We start from the raw sequence: 18749 nt of genomic DNA, 5'->3' as shown, positions 1-18749 counted from the left end.
CTGTCTTTCTCAAAATGAATGCTTATTTTCAGTGTTGATAGGCAAAGACAAAATGCTGGCATCAGTTATCTATGTATTCTGGGTTTTCTTCTCTTTTCCCAACTAAAAATAATTTTTTCAGTTACTCAGATTGTTACAACCTGAAACTTCTGATCTTCAATAAAAAATATTTTTATAAATTTTAATAGGTTTTCTATTCAGAAAACTAACAAATGTTTTTAATATACACATACTTCCTAAGTAAACATTAGTTATGTGGATGTCCTCTGTAAACACCATGAAAACACCAAGAGTTTGGATTTAGATGGAGTCACATCTCCCTGAACCTTTGTTTCCTCATCTACAAATGGGTACAATGCTTCACACTGATCATGTGAATACTGGAGGATTAGAGGAGACTAGGCACTATAATACTTAAATCTAGCACATATTAGATGCTCAGAAATCAGAAACAATTTCTAGCAGTAGTAAAGATAAAATAAATTAACTTTTAAATTATAAAGATCACCAAGGACTTGATATTTTATTAGGATAGCTTGTTTGAGAAACCAAACATTAAAATAAAATAGCTTCTTACATTAATTTTTAATTTTTAACTATCAGAATATCTAAGTTTTCAAGAAGATGGACACTGGTAATCAAATGTCATTTAATCAACACATTTTTATCAAAAATCCCACTATGTGGTACATTTTAGAAAGAAAAAGGAACAATGTGATATGCTAGCTAAACAAGGATGTTACGTGTTAGTCACTCAGTTGGATCTGACTCTTAGTGACCCGATGGACTATGGACCACCAGGCTCCTCTGTCCATGGAATTCTCTAGGCAAGAATACTAGAGTGGATAGTCATTCACTTCTCCAGGTGACCTTCCCAACCTAGAGATCGAATCACGGTCTCCTGCATTGCAGGCAGATTCTTTACCATCTGAGCCAACAGGGCCCAGATAATAAAAAATGAGTGATTGAATTCTTAAAAGTGAAATAAATATTTCTCTGCTGGTATTAAGTGTAGAATATTTAAAGCTTACACATACAAGAGTAACTGTTCAAGTGAATTAAAGAGTTTTTCCATGAAATCCAATTGGTCTTAAAAAAAAAGTCTTCCACTGTTATCAACAACAATATAATAATAACAACAACAAAAAAGAAATGCCAGACATGAAATTCTATCAAGCAAAATAAAAAACCCTGCCGTCTAAAGCCTGATGTAAGAAACACATTTATCAGGAACAAAACAAGAATATCAATTCTTATCACTTTTATTCAACAATGTACTAGAGGTTCTAGCCAGGGCAATTAGACAAGAAAAAAGAAAGTAGGAAATACAGATTAAAAAGAAAAAAGGATCTCAATTTGTAGATGATGTGATATTGTGTTCAGAAAATTCTGAGAACTACATTATTAAAAGGTTATTAAACCAATAAATGAGTTAAGCAAGGCTGAAGGATAAAAATTTAATATATAAAAATTAATACTATTTCTATACCAAGAAATATACACTATGAAAATGAAATTATGAAAACAATTCCATTTACAATAGAATCAGAATTTAACAAAAAAAGTACAAGACTGGGACTTTCCTGGTGGCCCAATGGTTGAGAGCCTGCCTTTCCGTTCAGGGGACACGGGTTCAATCGCTAATCAGGGAACTAAGACCCCACATCCTGGCATTCTTTCTACCCACAGTTGCCCATTCACTTGGAAGACTGAAGACGAACGATGTAGAAATGGAACAAAACACAGAACTGCAGGAGAATTGCAAGTGCCCTATAACAGGGCAAAGAAGGGATCTAAGAATTCCTCAGGTCCTATCCTTTGGTTCGGTTACATGTAAACTCTTACATGGAAATAACAGATTTTCCTAAAAGCACAAGAACACAACACACATCTTTGTAACTGCACTGCTCAATCCTCTCTCTGAAACCAACACCTTGCGCATGTCACTCACCTGGTCTTTTGGTAAATTTTGGTCTTTGTTTAGGGGCTGCAGAGGCTTCACTGGGTCTTTCCTTTCTCCAGTGACATAGTGAGAGGACGATGTGGGAATTCGGTTTCCAGGTAGAGCACTGGATTTACTGTTCTCCTGCGACATCTCCTTCACTTGAGAAATATTACATTTACCTTCCAGTTCATTAGAGGCATCTAGGGGTCGTGGTGGATTTTCTTGAACTAAGCCGTCATTCACTGAGTTCCTCCTCTCTGAAGGTAAGATGTCAATATGCACCCTACTGATTGTGGCTGGTGAGTCTGCAGTATTGCTTACGTCTGGTTTGTAGGTGCAGTCTTTCAGACTTGTGGGTATCTTCAAGGGGCCAAGGACTACAGGTTTCTCCTGGAACAAACATTTGTCTTCACCCTGAGTGAAAACATGCTTCCAAGTTATTATATATACCACATAAAAAATTTAACTCCAAATGGTGCTGCAAGTTCCTCAGGAAGTTAAACATGGAATAATCATAAGGCCCAACAATCCTACTCCAAGGTATATGCCCCCAAAACTAAAAGTACAGACTCAAACAGGTATTTCTACACCAATGTTTGTAGCAGCAGTATTCACAATGGCAAAAAGATGAAACAATCCAAATGGCCATTAGCAGGTGAATGATTAAATAAATATGGTGTATACATATAATGAAATATCATAAAGCCATAGAAAGGAATGCAGTTCTGATAACATGCTACAATATGAATAATCTTTGAAAACTTGCTAAGTGGAATAAACTAGGAGCTAGACATAGAGGAAAACATGTGTATGATTCCATTTATATGAGGCACCTAAAATAGGCAAATTCAGAGACAGAAAGTAGGTTTCTGTCTGCCAGGGTTACCGGAGTTTGGGAGTAAGAGCATCAGGGAACAGCATTTCTGTTTGGAATGATGAAAGGTTTTGGAAGATATGGTGAATGGCAGCAAAACATTGTGAATGTAATTAAGACTACTGAACTGTATGCTTTAACATGGTACCAAATGAAATTAATTGGTTAAAAATGGTATAAATGGCAAATTTTACATTATATATGTAGGAGACGCAGGTTCGATCCCTGGGTTGGGAAAATCCCCTGGAGAAGGAAATAGCAACCCACTTGAGTATTCTTGCTTGGGAAATCCCATGGACAGAGGAGCCTGGTGGGCTACAGTCCATGGGGTCACAAAGAGTTGGACACAACTTAGCAATTAAACAACAAATATTTTATGATAATACAAAATTGTGAATGGATCAATATGTAAATATATGAGCTAAAACTATAAAAATCCTATAAGCAAACACAGGCATATATCTTCATGACCTTGGATTTGGCAAGGGATTCTTAGATATGAGTATGGGCAACAAAAGAAAAAATATATATCAGACATCATCAAAATTGAAAATTGTGCATAAGAGTATATTATCTATCAAGATATTGAAAGGACAACCTATAAAACAGAAGGAGATATTTCTAAATCATATATCTAATGAGGGTCTAGTATTCATACTACAGAAAGAACTCTTAGGACTCAACCATAAAAAAAAAAATCCAATTAAAAAATGGGCAAAGGACTTAATAGATATTTCTCCAAAGAAGGCTTTCAAATGGCCAAAAAGTTCTATATCATTAGTCAAGGGCAAATCAAAATTACAATAACATATGACTTCACATCCACTAGGATGGCTAGAATTGGAAAAATAGAAAATAATAAAGGTTGGTGAAGTTGAACAGAAATTGGATTTCTCAGGAATTGCTGGTAAAAATGTGAAATGAAACACTAAGGAAAAACAGTAAGGTCATTCCTCAAAAAGTTAAACATCGGATTACCATATGATCCAGCAATTCCTTTCCTAGATATTATACCCAAAAGAATTAAAAACAGATACTCAAACAAATATTGTACACAAGTGTTCACAGCAATAGCCAAAAGATGAAAACAACCCAATACCCACCAGTGAATGAATGGATAAACAAATTGTGGTATACCAATACAATGGAGTGCTACTCAGACATAAGAATAAATGAAGTATTGATACATGCTACCTGGATGAACCTCAAAAACATGTTAAGTGAAAGAAGCCAGATACAAAAGTTTACATATTGTATGATTCCATTTATATCAAGTATTCAGAACAGGCAAACCTGTACAAACAGAAGACACACTGGTGTTTTATGGGGACTGGACAGAGCAGGGAATAAGCAGTGACAACTTAATGAGTACGGGGTTTCCTCCTGGGTGGTGAAACTGTTTTGGAATGATGTGACGGAGGTGACGGCTACACAGTACTGTGACTATAATGAATGCAATTAACTGTTCACTGTGAAATGGTTAATTTTATTTTATATAAATTTCACCTCAATTAAAAAAAACCTTCTTAAAGTTATTACAGCACTGACTTCACAAACACTTTATTAATAATAGGTATTTGATTACTTCCCCAGTATTCCTTCTTTATACTATAAAACTAACAGAAATCTAATGAAACTTAATCATTTCACACAGAATAACTAGCTTAGGTAACCTATCATTTTAATAATTTCTAGACCTCATATCCTTTAAAAAGATACATACCACTACATATGTCTTGAAGCTCTCAGAAGAGTGTGGTTGAGGGTGAGCTACTTCATGACTTAATTCAGGCTTTCCAGGAACCACTGCATCCACAGGCTTGGATTTAGAGTCACCATTTTTAACATTATTTTTGGAGGTTTTTCTTTATGAGGAAGAAAGAAGAAAAAGTTATTATTAATACAATGAAGTTTAAAGGTTTCTATATATGTGAGGAAATGTGCATACATGTTACAACTCCTTTATAGAACTTCTTTTTTTTTTTCCTTCTTTTCTTTTTTGGCCACACCACATAGCTTGCAAGATTTTAGTTCCCCGGCAAGAGACAGAACCTGGGCCTCCTGCAGTGGACGTCTGGAATCCTAACCACTGGACTGGCAGGGAATTCCCATATAACTGCTCCTTTTATGGAGAAGAGTCTTCTAAAAACCAAGGAGCATTCAACAAAACACTTGACCAGTAACCTCCAAAAACAATGACGGTCATGAAAAACAAAGAAACTAAGAAACTGTCAGAGACCCAAGTTGACTAAAGAGAGATGAGGAGTAATATGGTATGCTGGACTGGATCCTGAAGCAAAAAGAAGGACATTAGTAGAAAAACTGGTGAAAGCCAAATAAAGTCTGTAGTTTAGTCAACATCAGATACTGATGCTTTCTTGGTTCTGACAAATGTACCATGGTAATATAGATGTTGATAGGGGAACTGAGTGAGGGTTATATAGAAGCTCTCTGCTTTATCTCTGCAACTTTTCTGTAAATATAACACTGTTCTAAAATTTTACATCTATGAAAAACTGCCTCACAGTTAGAAATACCAGGATTATTTTCATCTTCAATTTTCATGTTTATAATAACACACAACTGCTTTGCCAAGTTTAAAAGTAAAAATGATTAGTATACTCAGCCTTCACTTGCAGAATAAATGTTTACAGGAATAATATCCCCAACTGTTTTACAATGGAGCTAAACCTTTGGAGAATTCAAGGAGAGCCTGAAGACCAAAGGTACAGAAGGCCAAAGGTCTGCTGGTGGTAAATTATAGGTAATGTAAACAAAAATATGATCCTCCTTTATTCCCTGGGGCCTCTCTAACATTGCCTCCAAATTAACAAGTCAAAAGGTAGACACTGTGAAGGTCTGGTCCAGCTCTAAGTCTTAGATCCTGAACAGCTATTTAGCGAAGGTAGGACCTGCAAGTCAAAGAATTCTATATGAGTGAAGAAGGAACCTTATAAAAGCCCTATGAAATTTGAGTGCTATTTTTTAAATGCGACTATTATCTTACACAGCACATAATGTAATAGGCTTCTTAGATGATCTGTCATTTTAATATGATTTGTAAAATATACATCCTTTTAAAGGACTCATACTCAATACGCTTTGGAACTCTCAAAGGAACGCGAAAGTGATTCCTCCAATGGTTTTCCAGATTTCTGAGTTTACCAATTAAGCAAATCTCAACACTTGTTTTAATCATGCAATTCTACTTCAAGTTTTTAAAAAACTCACCATAAATTCTCACACATGAAAATTATAAAAACCACCCTCTTTTATTCCATCTATTTAGCCCAGCTATTTGCAAGGGAAATATCTTACGCCTTCGTGGCCTCCAGAAACAAGGATATTTGGCGTTTTATGTAAGGCTGCCTCAAGATGCTCCTCACAGAAGGTCTTTCTTCAGGTCTCTTGCTCAGCATAGTTCTTATCAGTTCTGCCAGCTCTGGGCTGTAATCTTTTGGCATCGGTGGCAGCTACAAAGAGAAATCAAACCACAGGGATGACTAACAGTCTTAAGAAAAGTAAAAGACAGTAGAGATTTCCCAATGTACATTTTTAAAAATCATTAATAACCAGCATATTAGTTTACAGGAAGCTGACCTGGCATTTTGGTTATAACAGCAAGTTGTACGATATATCTTTCAAACCAGCAATTTCATTTGAGGACTGTCTCCTTTATAAACAAGAGCATAAGTTCCTAAAGATTTAGATGCCAGGATATCCATTTCAGTGTTGTTCCTGTAATAGTGAATGACTGGAAACATAAATGGCCATCCATAGGGTACTTGAGGAATAGAGTATGGGGGGGGTGTGTGTGTGTCTGTGTGTGTGTGTGTGTCTGATGTAAATGGCTACCCATAGGGTACTTGAGGAATAGAGTATGGTGTGTGTGTGTGTGTGTGTGCGTGCATGCATGTGCACTCAGCCATGTCCAACTCTTTGCAACCCCACAGACTGTAGCCCACCAGGCTCCTCTGTCCATGGGACTTCCCAGGCAAGAATACTGCAGTGAGTTGCCATTTCCTACTCCAGGGAAATCTTCCGGATCCAGAGATTAAACCTGCGTCTCATGTTGTATGAAAGGAGAGAGGGTTAGCACTCCCCTTGACAAGGATGGAAGAGGCTCTCAGGCCTGACAACACGCATACGGTTAAGGCATTGCCACCTACTTCGTGGCATCTAACCACTGTTTTTCCATTTCACACCAGTCAGAATGGCTGCTATCCGAAACTCTACAAGCAATAAATGCTGCAGAGGGTGTAGAGAAAAGAGAACCCTCTTACATCGTTGGTGGGAATGAAACTAGTACAGCCACTATGGAGAACAGTGTGGGGACTCCTTAAAAAACTGGAAATAGAACTGCCATATGACCCAGGAATCCCACTGCTGATACACACTGAGGAAACCAGAATTGAAAGAGACACGTGTACCCCAATGTTCATTGCAGCACTGTTCATAATAGCCAGGACATGGAAGCAACCTAGATGTCCATCAGCAGACGAATGGATAAGAAAGCTGTGGTACATATACACAATGGAGTATTACTCAGCCATTAAAAAGAATACATTTGAATCAGTTCTAATGAGGTGGATGAAACTGGAGCCTATTATACAGAGTGAAGTAAGCCATAAAGAAAAACACCAATATAGTATACTAATGCATATATATGGAATTTAGAAAGATGGTAATGATAATCCTGTATGCAAGATAGCAAAAGAGACACAGATGTATAGAACAGTCTTTTTGACTCTGTGGGAGAGGGTGAGGGTGGGATGATTTGGGAGAATGGAATTGAAACATCTTTAATGCCATATGTGAAACGAATCACCAGTCCAGGATTGATGCATGAGACAGGGTGCTCAGGGCTGGTGCACTGGGACGACCCAGAGGAATGGTATGGGGAGGTAGGTGGAAGGGGGGTTCAGGATGGGGAACTCGTTTGCACCTGTGGCAGGTTCATGTTGATGTATGGCAAAACCAATACAATACTGTAAAGTAATTAGCCTCCAATTAAAATAAATAAATTTATATTAAAAATAAATTTTAAAAATAAAATAAAATAAACCTGGGTCTCTTGCATCTCCTGCACTGGCAGGTGGATTCTTTACCACTAGTGCCACCTGGGAAGTCCCATACCCTCCTAATAAAATACCAGGTAGCCTTTAAAAAAATAAAAGATTTACAGATACCAACCTGGAAAGATGTCCCTCATATGTTAAGTCAGAAAAGCGGGTTGTGTATTAACAGTGTGTGTAGCCTGATTTCACTTCAGTTACTTTTTTAAACATACATACCCAGAGCGAAGTCTGTATAAAGACAGGGAAAGCCAGGAAGGTTATGCAACAAATGGTCACCAACGGTTATATCCAAGGAACGGAAATGGATGATAAGAGAGAAATTTCACCCCTCTCCTTTTTGGTTCTTTAGTGGAATTATTAAGTAGTGGACGTAAAAAGCAAATTTTACTTTTTATGTGTTTTTTAATTTTTTTTTTCAAATTAAAACATTGAATGTGTCTTGGTATAATATTAAAATCAGTAAGTGATTCACAGCCTCAAACCTTAAAGGTGTGTGGATGCCTGACACTGCAGACAGCAACAAGCCTCATGAAATTCATATAGAAGGTTCGTCACTCTAACATCTGTTCAGTGATTATAAAAGGAACAAGTTCAGACAGAGTAGACTCATTGTAAATGGGGTTCATTTATCCATAAAGTACTTAGGAGACACTACCAATAGCCTCAGGGCATCTGCACATCCTAAGGCTATAAGGTTGCGGTTTTCAAGAAGCCAATTCTTCAGACCCACTCAGCCACCTTAAATTAATATCAAGGAAAGATCAGTTCCTTCTCCTATAGTTCAACCTTCCCCACACATGTGACCCACCATTCTTAACTATCCACCCAATTATCCCTTTTACAAGTAGCTACTTTCAAAGTTAGATTAAATTAACCTTGCTCCGTATATTAAAAACAATTAGTTCCAAAACATTCTTTACCTTTCCTTCAATAATCCGATAAACTAAAGAATTCATGTCTTTTGCATTGAAAGCATGCTTCAGGGTGGCCATTTCATAAACACAGCATCCCAGAGCCCAAACATCAGACTAGAAAAAAAAAATTAGTAAATGGTGAAATATCAGAATGCCTTATTTACATTTTCCTCTTTGAAAAAAAAAAGACATTTTCCTTAAATTAATTCACAGAGAATTCTTCTGACTTACTATTCTGATGGATTCTAAAATTATGAATACTGCCCTAGAGACAAGGTGAGCTGGCAGAAACAGCCCAATCCTACCTTGTAGTTGTAGGGTTTGTTTGAAAACAGTTCAGGGCTCATATAGTACGGTGTGCCAATGAGGGTGCTAGCCATGTCACAGTGGTTCTCAAGCACTCGGGCAATTCCAAGGTCACCCACTTTGATGATATTTGTTCTTGTCAGGAAGACATTTTGGGTTTTTAGATCTCGGTGGAGGATGTGTTTTTCATGTAAATACTGAAGAAAAAGAACATTGTATTCAATATAAATACACTTGTCAACTTATTTTTGACTTCTTATATATCATCAACAATTCTGTAAGTTAAAGAGCCTTAGTTACCCACACATCAAAACATATTGCTTCATAGTCTGTAAACAAAAGGTCTAACTAATTTACAGCTTTCCAAAGTAAGAAATTAAGTTCTGTGCATTAATTTGCCCAACTTCCTTCACAATTGTTCCCTGGCGCCTTGACAGTCATACCACCTAGCATTATATGGACTCAGTTAAAAAGCATGCTTTCAAACTGCCATTGAAGGTAGACAACTTAGACAAAGTCAGATGAATATTCCTCTCAGGCTCATGAAATCTTCAGGTTAATAATGTTTTCAACTATAACAACATCACTTTTATTTTAGAGTGAAAAAACTTATATTTAAACTGGACAAGTAAATTCGGGACAAGTCAGACTAGTCCCAGAGTGACATTTCATGAACAGTCTCACTTTTGAAAATACGTATATTAAAACACAAACGTATTTCACATTTCTACTAATTCTGCCACAGCAGAGTTAAAGCCCAAAGCCCCAGAGTTTAGGCACATTAATTAGCTCAACCACCATTCAGTATGACGCAGCTGACCAACAGATAACAAACAAGGTCATTCTTCGGTTTTTCTCAATTAAGGGCCCTTAAAATGGATTTTGCTATAATATTTAAATGAAAAGAGAACTATCTTCCCCAGCCATCAGATAAAATCCATGTCTGCTTCAATATAGTATTTACTTATTCAGAAATATTCCAATGCTAAAGCAAGAGGGACTAGGTCATCATAAATGGAGTTTTTAAACATTTTTTCTTTTTTTTCATAAATAAATCTGGGGAATCATTTCCCTAAAATCCCCCCCAGCCATCCTTCTGTCACCTTGGAGCAAGTGAAATGCTCTGAATCCCAACAGTACCTGCAGAGCCATGGCGATCTGAACAAACCACTCCACCACCTGACTCTCAGGCAGAAGCCTCCCTTTCTGCTCTTTGAGCTTTCGGTACAGATCACCTCCTTCACAGAAGCCCATGACGATGTACAGCAAACCGTCCCCACCCTCCCACGACTCCTTGTAGGTGACAATGTTGGGATGCTTCAGCTGAGACAAGAGCTGAGCTTCCTGTTCAGCAGCTCGCCGCTCTCGGCTGGAGGCATTTCGGAGGTTCAGCTTTTTGATGACATACTGCAAAGAAAACACATGTTTTTACAATATGGAAACAAACATACAGTATTATAGATTCAAACATATTTAAGGTGTCTCCTAAGTGTCCTCAAAAACAACCTTGTGGAGACTGCTACATAACCTATTTATTATTCACAAAGCACTAAATTGGGGAAAACATTTGTTATCATTAATGATACTTTTTACAGGTTAGACTTAGAGCAGGGTACGGGGTCACAAAAAAATTTATACTTTCCATCTGCATTTTACAATTTCATTAGTGGCTAAAAAATGAGTCCACATTACTATACCACTGAATCAATCATAAAATCTGTAGAAGAGATTCTTTAACCTCTTAGTTCCTCCTACAAAGGTGCATAGAATATGACTTGAATATACATCTGCAGACAGAATGGGTCCATGGATTGCATTAGATTCTCAAAGGGATCCACGGTCCAATAAGGCTAAAAATCACTTATCCTCAATGTCCAAAACCACTCTTACTTAAAAATACAGTCAATGTCCTTCAGCACCTAATACATTGCCCTCGATCAACTGATATACTAAACAATTCATTATTCAACAAACACCATAAATGTGTTTTGCAAAATGTAAACTACTGCTCAAATGTGACGTGCTATTATTACTGCCAATATCGCATCCTCAGCTCAAAAAATCCCCAGTCCTCATTGCCCAATGAATAAATCTCTTCTGTCTGCACTGGTGCTCCAGGCAGAGTGACCAGCACCTGAAACAAGGCAAAATAGGCAAGAGGACCTTATACTTATGGGGACATTTCCTCCCAGTTTGTGTGGGGCAGTCACATTGTCCTGGTGTAATTATTAACAGTGCCTCCTTTCAGTTTTCAAATTGTCCCAATTTGTCCCAATACATTACATGCTTATCTTTTTTATAAACCACATTAAAGAACTGGTTCATTATCCTGAGGGTACCGGGATAAAGTGCAACATTAGAGGCATGTTTTAGAAGGCTCATTGAGACTGTAATGAAAGTGATGAATCGGAGAAGGGGAAGTATAATGGCAGGGAGGACAAGCCGGAGGCTATGGCCACAGCTTAACTAGAAATAATGATGTCCTGGATGGGAAAGGTACCCGTGGAGATGAAAAGAGGCCAGCTGGCTTAGTGGACAGACAAATAAGGTGGTGGGAATGAGGGAAGGGAAAGGGGGATCCCAGAATGATTCCCACGTGTTCAGCCTGGGCAACAGGATGGTTGGTGGTGCTACTCCCTGAAATGGGGACCAGGAGAGCAGGTTTGGAGGAAAGGTAATAAGCTGAGTTTTAAGAGTTCAGTGGTCTCCAGGTCAGATGGAGTATGGGGCCCTTCACTGAAAGAGAAATCATTTCAGTTCAGTCACTCAGTTGTGTCCGACTCTTTGCGACCCCATGGACTGCAGCATGACAGGCTTCCCTGTTCATCACCAACTCCCGGAGTTTACTCAAACTCATGTCCATCAAGTTGGTGATGCGATCCAACCACCGAATCCTCTGTTGTCCCCTCCTTCTGCCTTCAATATTTCCCAGCATCAGGGTCTTTTCAAATGAATCAGTTCTTCCCATCAGGTGGCCAAAGTATTGGAGATTCAGCTTTAGCATCAGTCTTTCCAATGAATATTCAGGATTTCCTTTAGGATGGACTGGTTGGATCTCTGAGGAGTCTAAGGGACTCTCAAGAGTCTTCTCCAATACCACAGTTCAAAAACATCAATTATTCAGCGCTTAGCTTTCTTTATAGTCCAACTCTCACATCCATACCGGAGAAGGCAATGGCACCCCACTCCAGTATTCTTGCCTGGAAAATCCCATGGACGGAGGAGCCAAGTAGGCTGCAGTCCATGGGGTCACTAAGAGTCAGATACAACTGAGCAACTTCACTTTCACATTTCACTTTCATGCACTGGAGAAGGAAATCGCAACCCACCCCAGTGTTCTTGCCTGGAGAATCCCAGGGGGAGCCCAGTGGGCTGCCATCTATGGGGTCACAGAGTTGAACACGGCTGACACGACTTAGCAGCAGCAGCAGCAGCACATCCACACATGACTACTGGAAAAACCATAGCCTTGACTAGACTGACCTTTGCTGGCAAAGTAATGTCTCTGCTTTTAAACATGCTGTATAGGTTGGTCATAACTTTTCTTCCAAGGAGTAAACGTCTTTTAATTTCATGGCTGCAATCACCATCTGCAGTGATTTTGGGCCCCCCAAAATAAAGTGTGTCACTGTTTCCCCATCTATTTGCCATGAAGTGAGGGGACCAGAGGCCATGATCTTAGTTTTCTGAATGTTGAGTTTTGAGCCAGCTTTTTCACTCTCCTCTTTCACTTGCATCAAGAGGCTTTTTAGTTCTTTGCTTTCTGTCATAAGGGTAGTATAATTTGCATATCTGAGGTTATTGATATTTCTCTCAGCAATCTTGATTTCAGCCTATGCTTCATCAAGCCTGGCATACTCATGATGTACTCTGCATGTAAGTTAAACAAGCAGGGTGACAATATACAGCCTTGATGTACTCCTTTCCCAATTTGGAACCAGTCTGTTGTTCCATGTCCAGTTCTAACTGTTGCTTCCTCACCTGCATACAGATTACTCAGGAGGCAGGTAAGGTGGTCTGGCAGCCCCATCTCTTTCAGAATTTTCCACAGTTTGTTGTGATCCACAAGTCAAAGGCTTTGGCATAGTCAATAAAGCAGAAATAGATGTTTTTCTGGAACTCTCCTGCTTTTTCCATGATCCAGCAGATATTGGCAATTTGATCTCTGGTTCCTCGCCTTCTCTAAATCCAGCTTGAACATCTGAAAGTTCACAGTTCACATACTGTTGAAGCCTGGCTTGGAGAATTTTGAGAATTACTCTGCTAGCATGTGAGATGAGTGCAATTGTGCAGTAGTTTGAGCATTCTTTGGCATTGCCTTTCTTTGGAACTGGAATGAAAATTGAAATTTTCCAGTCCTGTGGCCATTGCTGAGTTATCCAAATTTGCTGGCATGTTGAGTGCAGGACTTTCACAGCATCTTTTAGGATTTGGAAGAGCTCAACTGGAATTCCATCACCTCCACTAGCTTTGCTCAAAGTGATGCTTCCTAAGGCCCACTTGGCTTCGCATTCCAGGATGTCTGGCTCTAGGTGAGTGATCACACCATCTTGGTTATCTGGGTCATGAAGATCTTTTTGTATCGTTCTGTGTATTCTTGCCACCTCTTAATATCTTCTGTTTCTGTTAGGTCCATACCATTTCTGTCCTTTATTGTGCCCATCTTTGCATGAAATATTCCCTTGGTAGCTCTAATTTTCTTGAAGAAATCTCTAGTCTTTCCCATTCTATTGTTTTCCTCTGTTTCTTTGCACTGATCACTGAGGAAGGCTTTATCTCTCCTTGATATTCTTTCGAACTCTGTGTTCAAATGAGTATAGCTTTCCTTTTCTCCTTTGCCTTTCACTTCTCTTCTTTTCACAGCTATTTGTAAGGCCTACTCAGACAACCATTCTGACTTTTTGCATCAGGAGATGGCAAGAGTGAACATCAACATTTTAGGAATCAGTGAACTAAAATGGACCGGAATGGGTGAATTTAACTCAGATGACCATTATACCTACTACTGTGGGCAAGAATCCCTTAGAAGAAATGGAATAGCCCTCACAGTCAACAAGAGTCTGAAATGCAGTAGTTGGATGCAATCTCAAAAATGACAGAATGATCTCTGTTAGTTTCCAAGGCAAATCATTCAATATCAGGGTAATCCAAGTCTATGCCCTGACCAATAATGCTGAAGAAGCTGAAGCTAACCAGATCTATGAAGACCTACAAGATCTTCTACAACTAACACCCAAAAAAGATGTCCTTTTCATTATAGGGGACTGGAATGCAAAAGTAGGAAGTCAAGAAATATCTGGAGTAACAGGCAAATTTGGCCTTGGAGTACAAAACAAAGCCGATCAAAGGGCTAACAGAGAACGCACTGGTCACAGTAAACACTCTCTTCCAACAACACAAGAGAAGATGCTACACATGGACATCACCAGATGGTCAACACAGAAATCAAATTGATTATATTCTTTGCAACCAAAGATGGAGAAGCTCTATACAGTCAGCAAAAACAAGACCGGGAGCTGATTGTGGCTCAGATCATGAACTCCTTATTGCCAAATTCAGACTTAAATTGAATAAACAGGGAAAACCACTAGACCATTCAGGTATGACCTAAATCAAATCCCCTACAATTATACAGTGGACGTCACACATAGATTCAAGGTATAAGATCTGATAGACAAGAGTGCCTGAAGAACTATGGATAGAGATTTGTGACATTGTACAGGAGGCAGGGATCAAGACCATCCCCAAGAAACAGAAATGCAAAAAGGCAAAATGGCTGTCTGAAGAGGCCTTACAAATAGCTGAGAAAAGAAGAAAGAGGAATACTTGCCAGGAATACTTGCCTTTAGGTCCTGGGAATGGATGCTCTCACGGAACTAAGGAAAGTTGGGGGAAAGTGTGCAGATTAAGAAAGCCAACTACGACTACAAAGAGAATGCCAGGGAGTTCGGGGCGCATATGACAGGAAGGGCTGTCCTAGTCTTGATGGTCTGGGACGACTTTCCTGAGGAAGTACCATCCGAGGTGCGAGGTGCGGCCCGTTCACACAAGCGGGGCTCAGCCCTTGGACGGCGCCTTCGGCGAATCCCTGCCTGCCCCCTTCCCTTGCCGGGCCCCAACTCCGCCGACCTGCCTGCCGTCCCGCCGGTGCCTCACAAGCGTCACCTCCCCATAGCTGCCTTTGCCCACGACACGCAGGTAGCAGTAGGCGGTCAGGGGCATGATCCTGGCGCGGACCCACAGTCGGGATGCGGCGGCAGAGGCGGCAGAGGCGGGCGGGGCGGCGAGCGGCGGCGGGAGACTCCACTCATGCCCGAGAGGATGTGGTACCCGCGGCCGCTGAGGCGCCCCTACCCGGGCGCCAGAGCGGAGGCCCGACCCACCGCGACGCCGCTGCCATAGCGATCCCAGAGGGCGCAGCCCTGCGCATGCTCGGCGGCCTGGAGGACCTACCACAGAACTGAGGCGTCTAGCGGCCAGAGCGACCGCGCCATTTATGCGCGCGCACCCTCGGCCTCAGTTCTACTGAGGAACTTCCGGGTTGCCTGCAACAATAGAACACAAATGCTTCCTGTTAGTGAGCGTTTATTTGCTTTAAAAGCTTTGCTGGTATTCCCTTCGCAAATACATATTTACTGACTGCTTGCCCTGTGCCATGCCGAAGAAGTCCCTGCCTTCCAGGAACTCACATTTCTATTAGGGGACCGAGGACAGACTAGATTCTACAAGTAACATTTGTTATATTTACTTTATCACAAGATAGTTAATGTATACATACAGCAGTCTGTCTTTTTTGTGCATTGCAAAATTGGAGATATCAGTACACTTCGCTCCTAATAATTCAGCTTGCATATTGAGACTGCAAAAGATATTCAGAAGGACTCCATTCAAACCCCTGCACTAAGTGACGACCAAATTTTGATATGGTTTCTAACAACTTAAGGCAGTATCCCTAGAGGACGGGCCCACCTTAAATGGCCTGCTTGTGAAAGCTCAAAGCTGCCAAAAGAACTTATCATTTGTTCCAACCAGTATCTCCCTTTCCTAAGATATTTACCTAACAAAAGTTAAAATTGTAAATCGTGTGTGTGTGTGTGTCTGCTTACAACCCCAGAGTCTCTTTCTTAAGGTCCTAAAATCCAATTGAAGTGTAAGATTTTTTTGTTGGGGGGGCTGGCGTATTTTTCCAGTTTGGGGGGATGGGGTTGATATTGCCCCTGTTGAGAATGCATAGTGTAACACATTCATGCTAAATTGCTTCAGTTGTGACTGACTCTGTGCAACTGTATGGACTGCACCCCACCAGGCTCCTCTGTCCATGGGATTATCCAGGCAAGAATACTGGAGTGGGTCCTCCATGGGATCTTCCCGACCCAGTGATCAAACACATGTCTCTTAACCTCTAACCTGCATTGGCAGGCAGGTTTTTACCACTAGCAGCCATCTGAGAAGCCATTTTTGTTTTTGTTAAAAAAATAAAATCCAAGGATTTTCATGGTTGTCCAGTGGCTGTCTGTTACAGAGTCCAAGCTCCATGTGCTCACTGCACTGACAGGCCAATTAACTCAGAGATGAGGTGTGAAGGCAAGGAATACAATTTTATTCCAAAAGGCAGCTGACAGAGAAGATGGCAGATTTGTCCAGGTCTGGATGCCAGGTTCTTTTATAGAACAAAGACGGAGAGGAGTTGAAGAAGTAAAAACCATTATCTTGCAGATATCTCCTGGAATAGCCAGCATCTTGGTTGTTCAGTTGCTCAGTCATGTCCGACTCTTTGTGACCCCATATACTGAAACACACCAGGCTTCCCTGTCCTTCACCATCTCCTGGAGCTTGCTCAAAATCATGTCCATTGAATTGGTGATGCCATCCAACCATTTCATCCTCTGTTGTCCCATTCTCCTCCTGCCTTCAATCATTCCCAGTATCAGGGTCTTTTCTAATGAGTCAGCTCTTCACACCAGGTGGCCAAAGTACTGGAGCTTCAGCTTCAGCATCATAAAGCTGAAGATAAAGAACCTGATTGCCAACGCAGGAGATGTAAGAGATGTGGGATTGATCCCTGGCCAAGGAAGATGCCCTGGAATAGGGCATGGCAACCCACTCCAGTATTCTTGCTTGGAGAATTCCCATGGACAGAAAAGCCCAGTGGGCTACAGTCCATAGGATCACTAAGAGTCAGACACAACTGAAGTGACATGGCACACAGTAACAAAAGTGATGAAAAACAAAGGTTAAAGTCAAAGAAACAGATCCATCTTGGAGTCAGAATTGGCTCTTGCCTGCAACAAGACTCTATGCTTCCAGTGCAGAGGGGCACACATTTGATCCCTGGTCAGGGCACTAGATCCTGCATGGTGCAACTAAGAGTTAGTGTGCCACAACTAAAAATCCAGTTATTAGAACTGTTAGGGGAAGCACATTGATTGAAACCACCCACCCTGGCCAGGCACCACAGTAACCACTTGCATGAGTTGTTTTACGACAGGCAGTCCTGGTAAGGAACAGGGAACTAATAAGCCTCCACCAACCAGAAGAGTTCAGGAAAGGTCAAAAGGAGACACCACCTGTCTGACCACCTCCCAGAATCCTTCTCTCTGGCATCCATCTTGGCTGAACAAGGTGTGCACCATCAGGAAGGACTCTGAGTCAGAATGATTGGCTAAGGACAACGTGGAAACGAATCCCATCATCATAAAACCCGAGACTGCAAGCCATGTGACAGAGCAGTTCTCCTGGGTTCCCTTACCCTACTGCTCTCCACCCAGGTGCCCTTTCCCAATAAAATCTCTTGCTTTGTCAGCACATGTGTCTCCTCGGACAATTCATTTCTGAGTGTTAGACAAGAGGCCAGTTTCGGGCCCTGGAAGGGGTCCCCCTTCCTGCAACAGAACTAAGACCTGGCAGAGCCAAATAAGTTAGTAAATTAAAAGAATCTTATAGTCTTTTTTTTTTTTTTGCCCTCGCTGTGCAGCATGTGGGATCTTAGTTCCCCAACCTGGGATGGAACCCATGCCCCCAGCTTGGAGTCTTAACCATTGGACTGCCAGGGAAGGCCTAATTATCCATAATCTTTTGTGTTAGACTACATATCTTTTTTTTCCAGCAGAAAACTGTGTATCCTGGCTCCTCCCTTACCTCATGAGGGCAGTTCCTCAGAGCTGAGAGGATGTCTTCCAGGCTATGGTCCACAGAAAGATTCCCTGAATAAATCTCAATTAAAAGGGGCTTCCCTGGTGGCTAAGTGGTAAAGAATCCCCCTGCCAGTGCAGGAGAAATGGGTTAGATTCCTGATCCAGGAAGATCCCACATGCTTCAGAGAAACTGGGCCTGTGCTTCACAACTACTGAGGCCACAAGCCATAGCTACTGAAGCCCACGTGCCTAGAGCCTGTGCTCTGCAACAAGAGAAGCCACTGCAGTGAGAAGCCCATGCACCACATAGAGTGGCCCCTGCTCTCTGCAACCAGAGAAAATCCCCACATAGCAACAATGACCCAGCACAGCAAAAAATAAATATATTTTTTTAAACCTTAAAAACTTTTAGATTTTTGTGCATTTTTCTTCAATCACTGTCCTTAATTTTTCTGTAAGCCAATTAAATAGAATTTTTAAACAAATTATTTTGGCAAT

The 18749-nt window shown here is 40.7% G+C and overlaps 1 protein-coding gene and 1 non-coding gene across 3 annotated transcripts in view; one reads left to right on the top strand and one right to left on the bottom strand.

Annotated features, from left to right (window-relative positions):
• The window catches only part of NEK4 (NIMA related kinase 4), a 28649-nt gene extending 13310 nt beyond the window's left edge, over positions 1-15339 (bottom strand). For both annotated transcript variants that reach the window (XM_068982377.1, XM_068982378.1), the window contains exons 1-7: positions 15247-15339; positions 10258-10524; positions 9117-9314; positions 8818-8925; positions 6138-6292; positions 4543-4684; positions 1952-2359 (exon numbers count right to left, since the gene is read on the bottom strand). In XM_068982377.1, coding sequence (XP_068838478.1) covers positions 1952-2359; positions 4543-4684; positions 6138-6292; positions 8818-8925; positions 9117-9314; positions 10258-10524; positions 15247-15339 — 1371 coding nt within the window. The remainder of the gene's footprint in view (positions 1-1951; positions 2360-4542; positions 4685-6137; positions 6293-8817; positions 8926-9116; positions 9315-10257; positions 10525-15246) is intronic.
• LOC138088100 (U6atac minor spliceosomal RNA) lies at positions 6889-7014 on the top strand. The gene has a single exon (XR_011145686.1). It is a non-coding gene; the product is annotated as a U6atac minor spliceosomal RNA (small nuclear RNA).
• Positions 15340-18749: the final 3410 nt, after the last annotated feature.

This window comes from Capricornis sumatraensis, chromosome 10 (assembly GCF_032405125.1).
Source record: "Capricornis sumatraensis isolate serow.1 chromosome 10, serow.2, whole genome shotgun sequence".
NCBI lineage: Eukaryota > Metazoa > Chordata > Mammalia > Artiodactyla > Bovidae > Capricornis > Capricornis sumatraensis.
The sequence above is the reverse complement of the archived record's forward strand: the minus strand, read 5'-3'. Positions and strand labels throughout refer to the sequence as shown.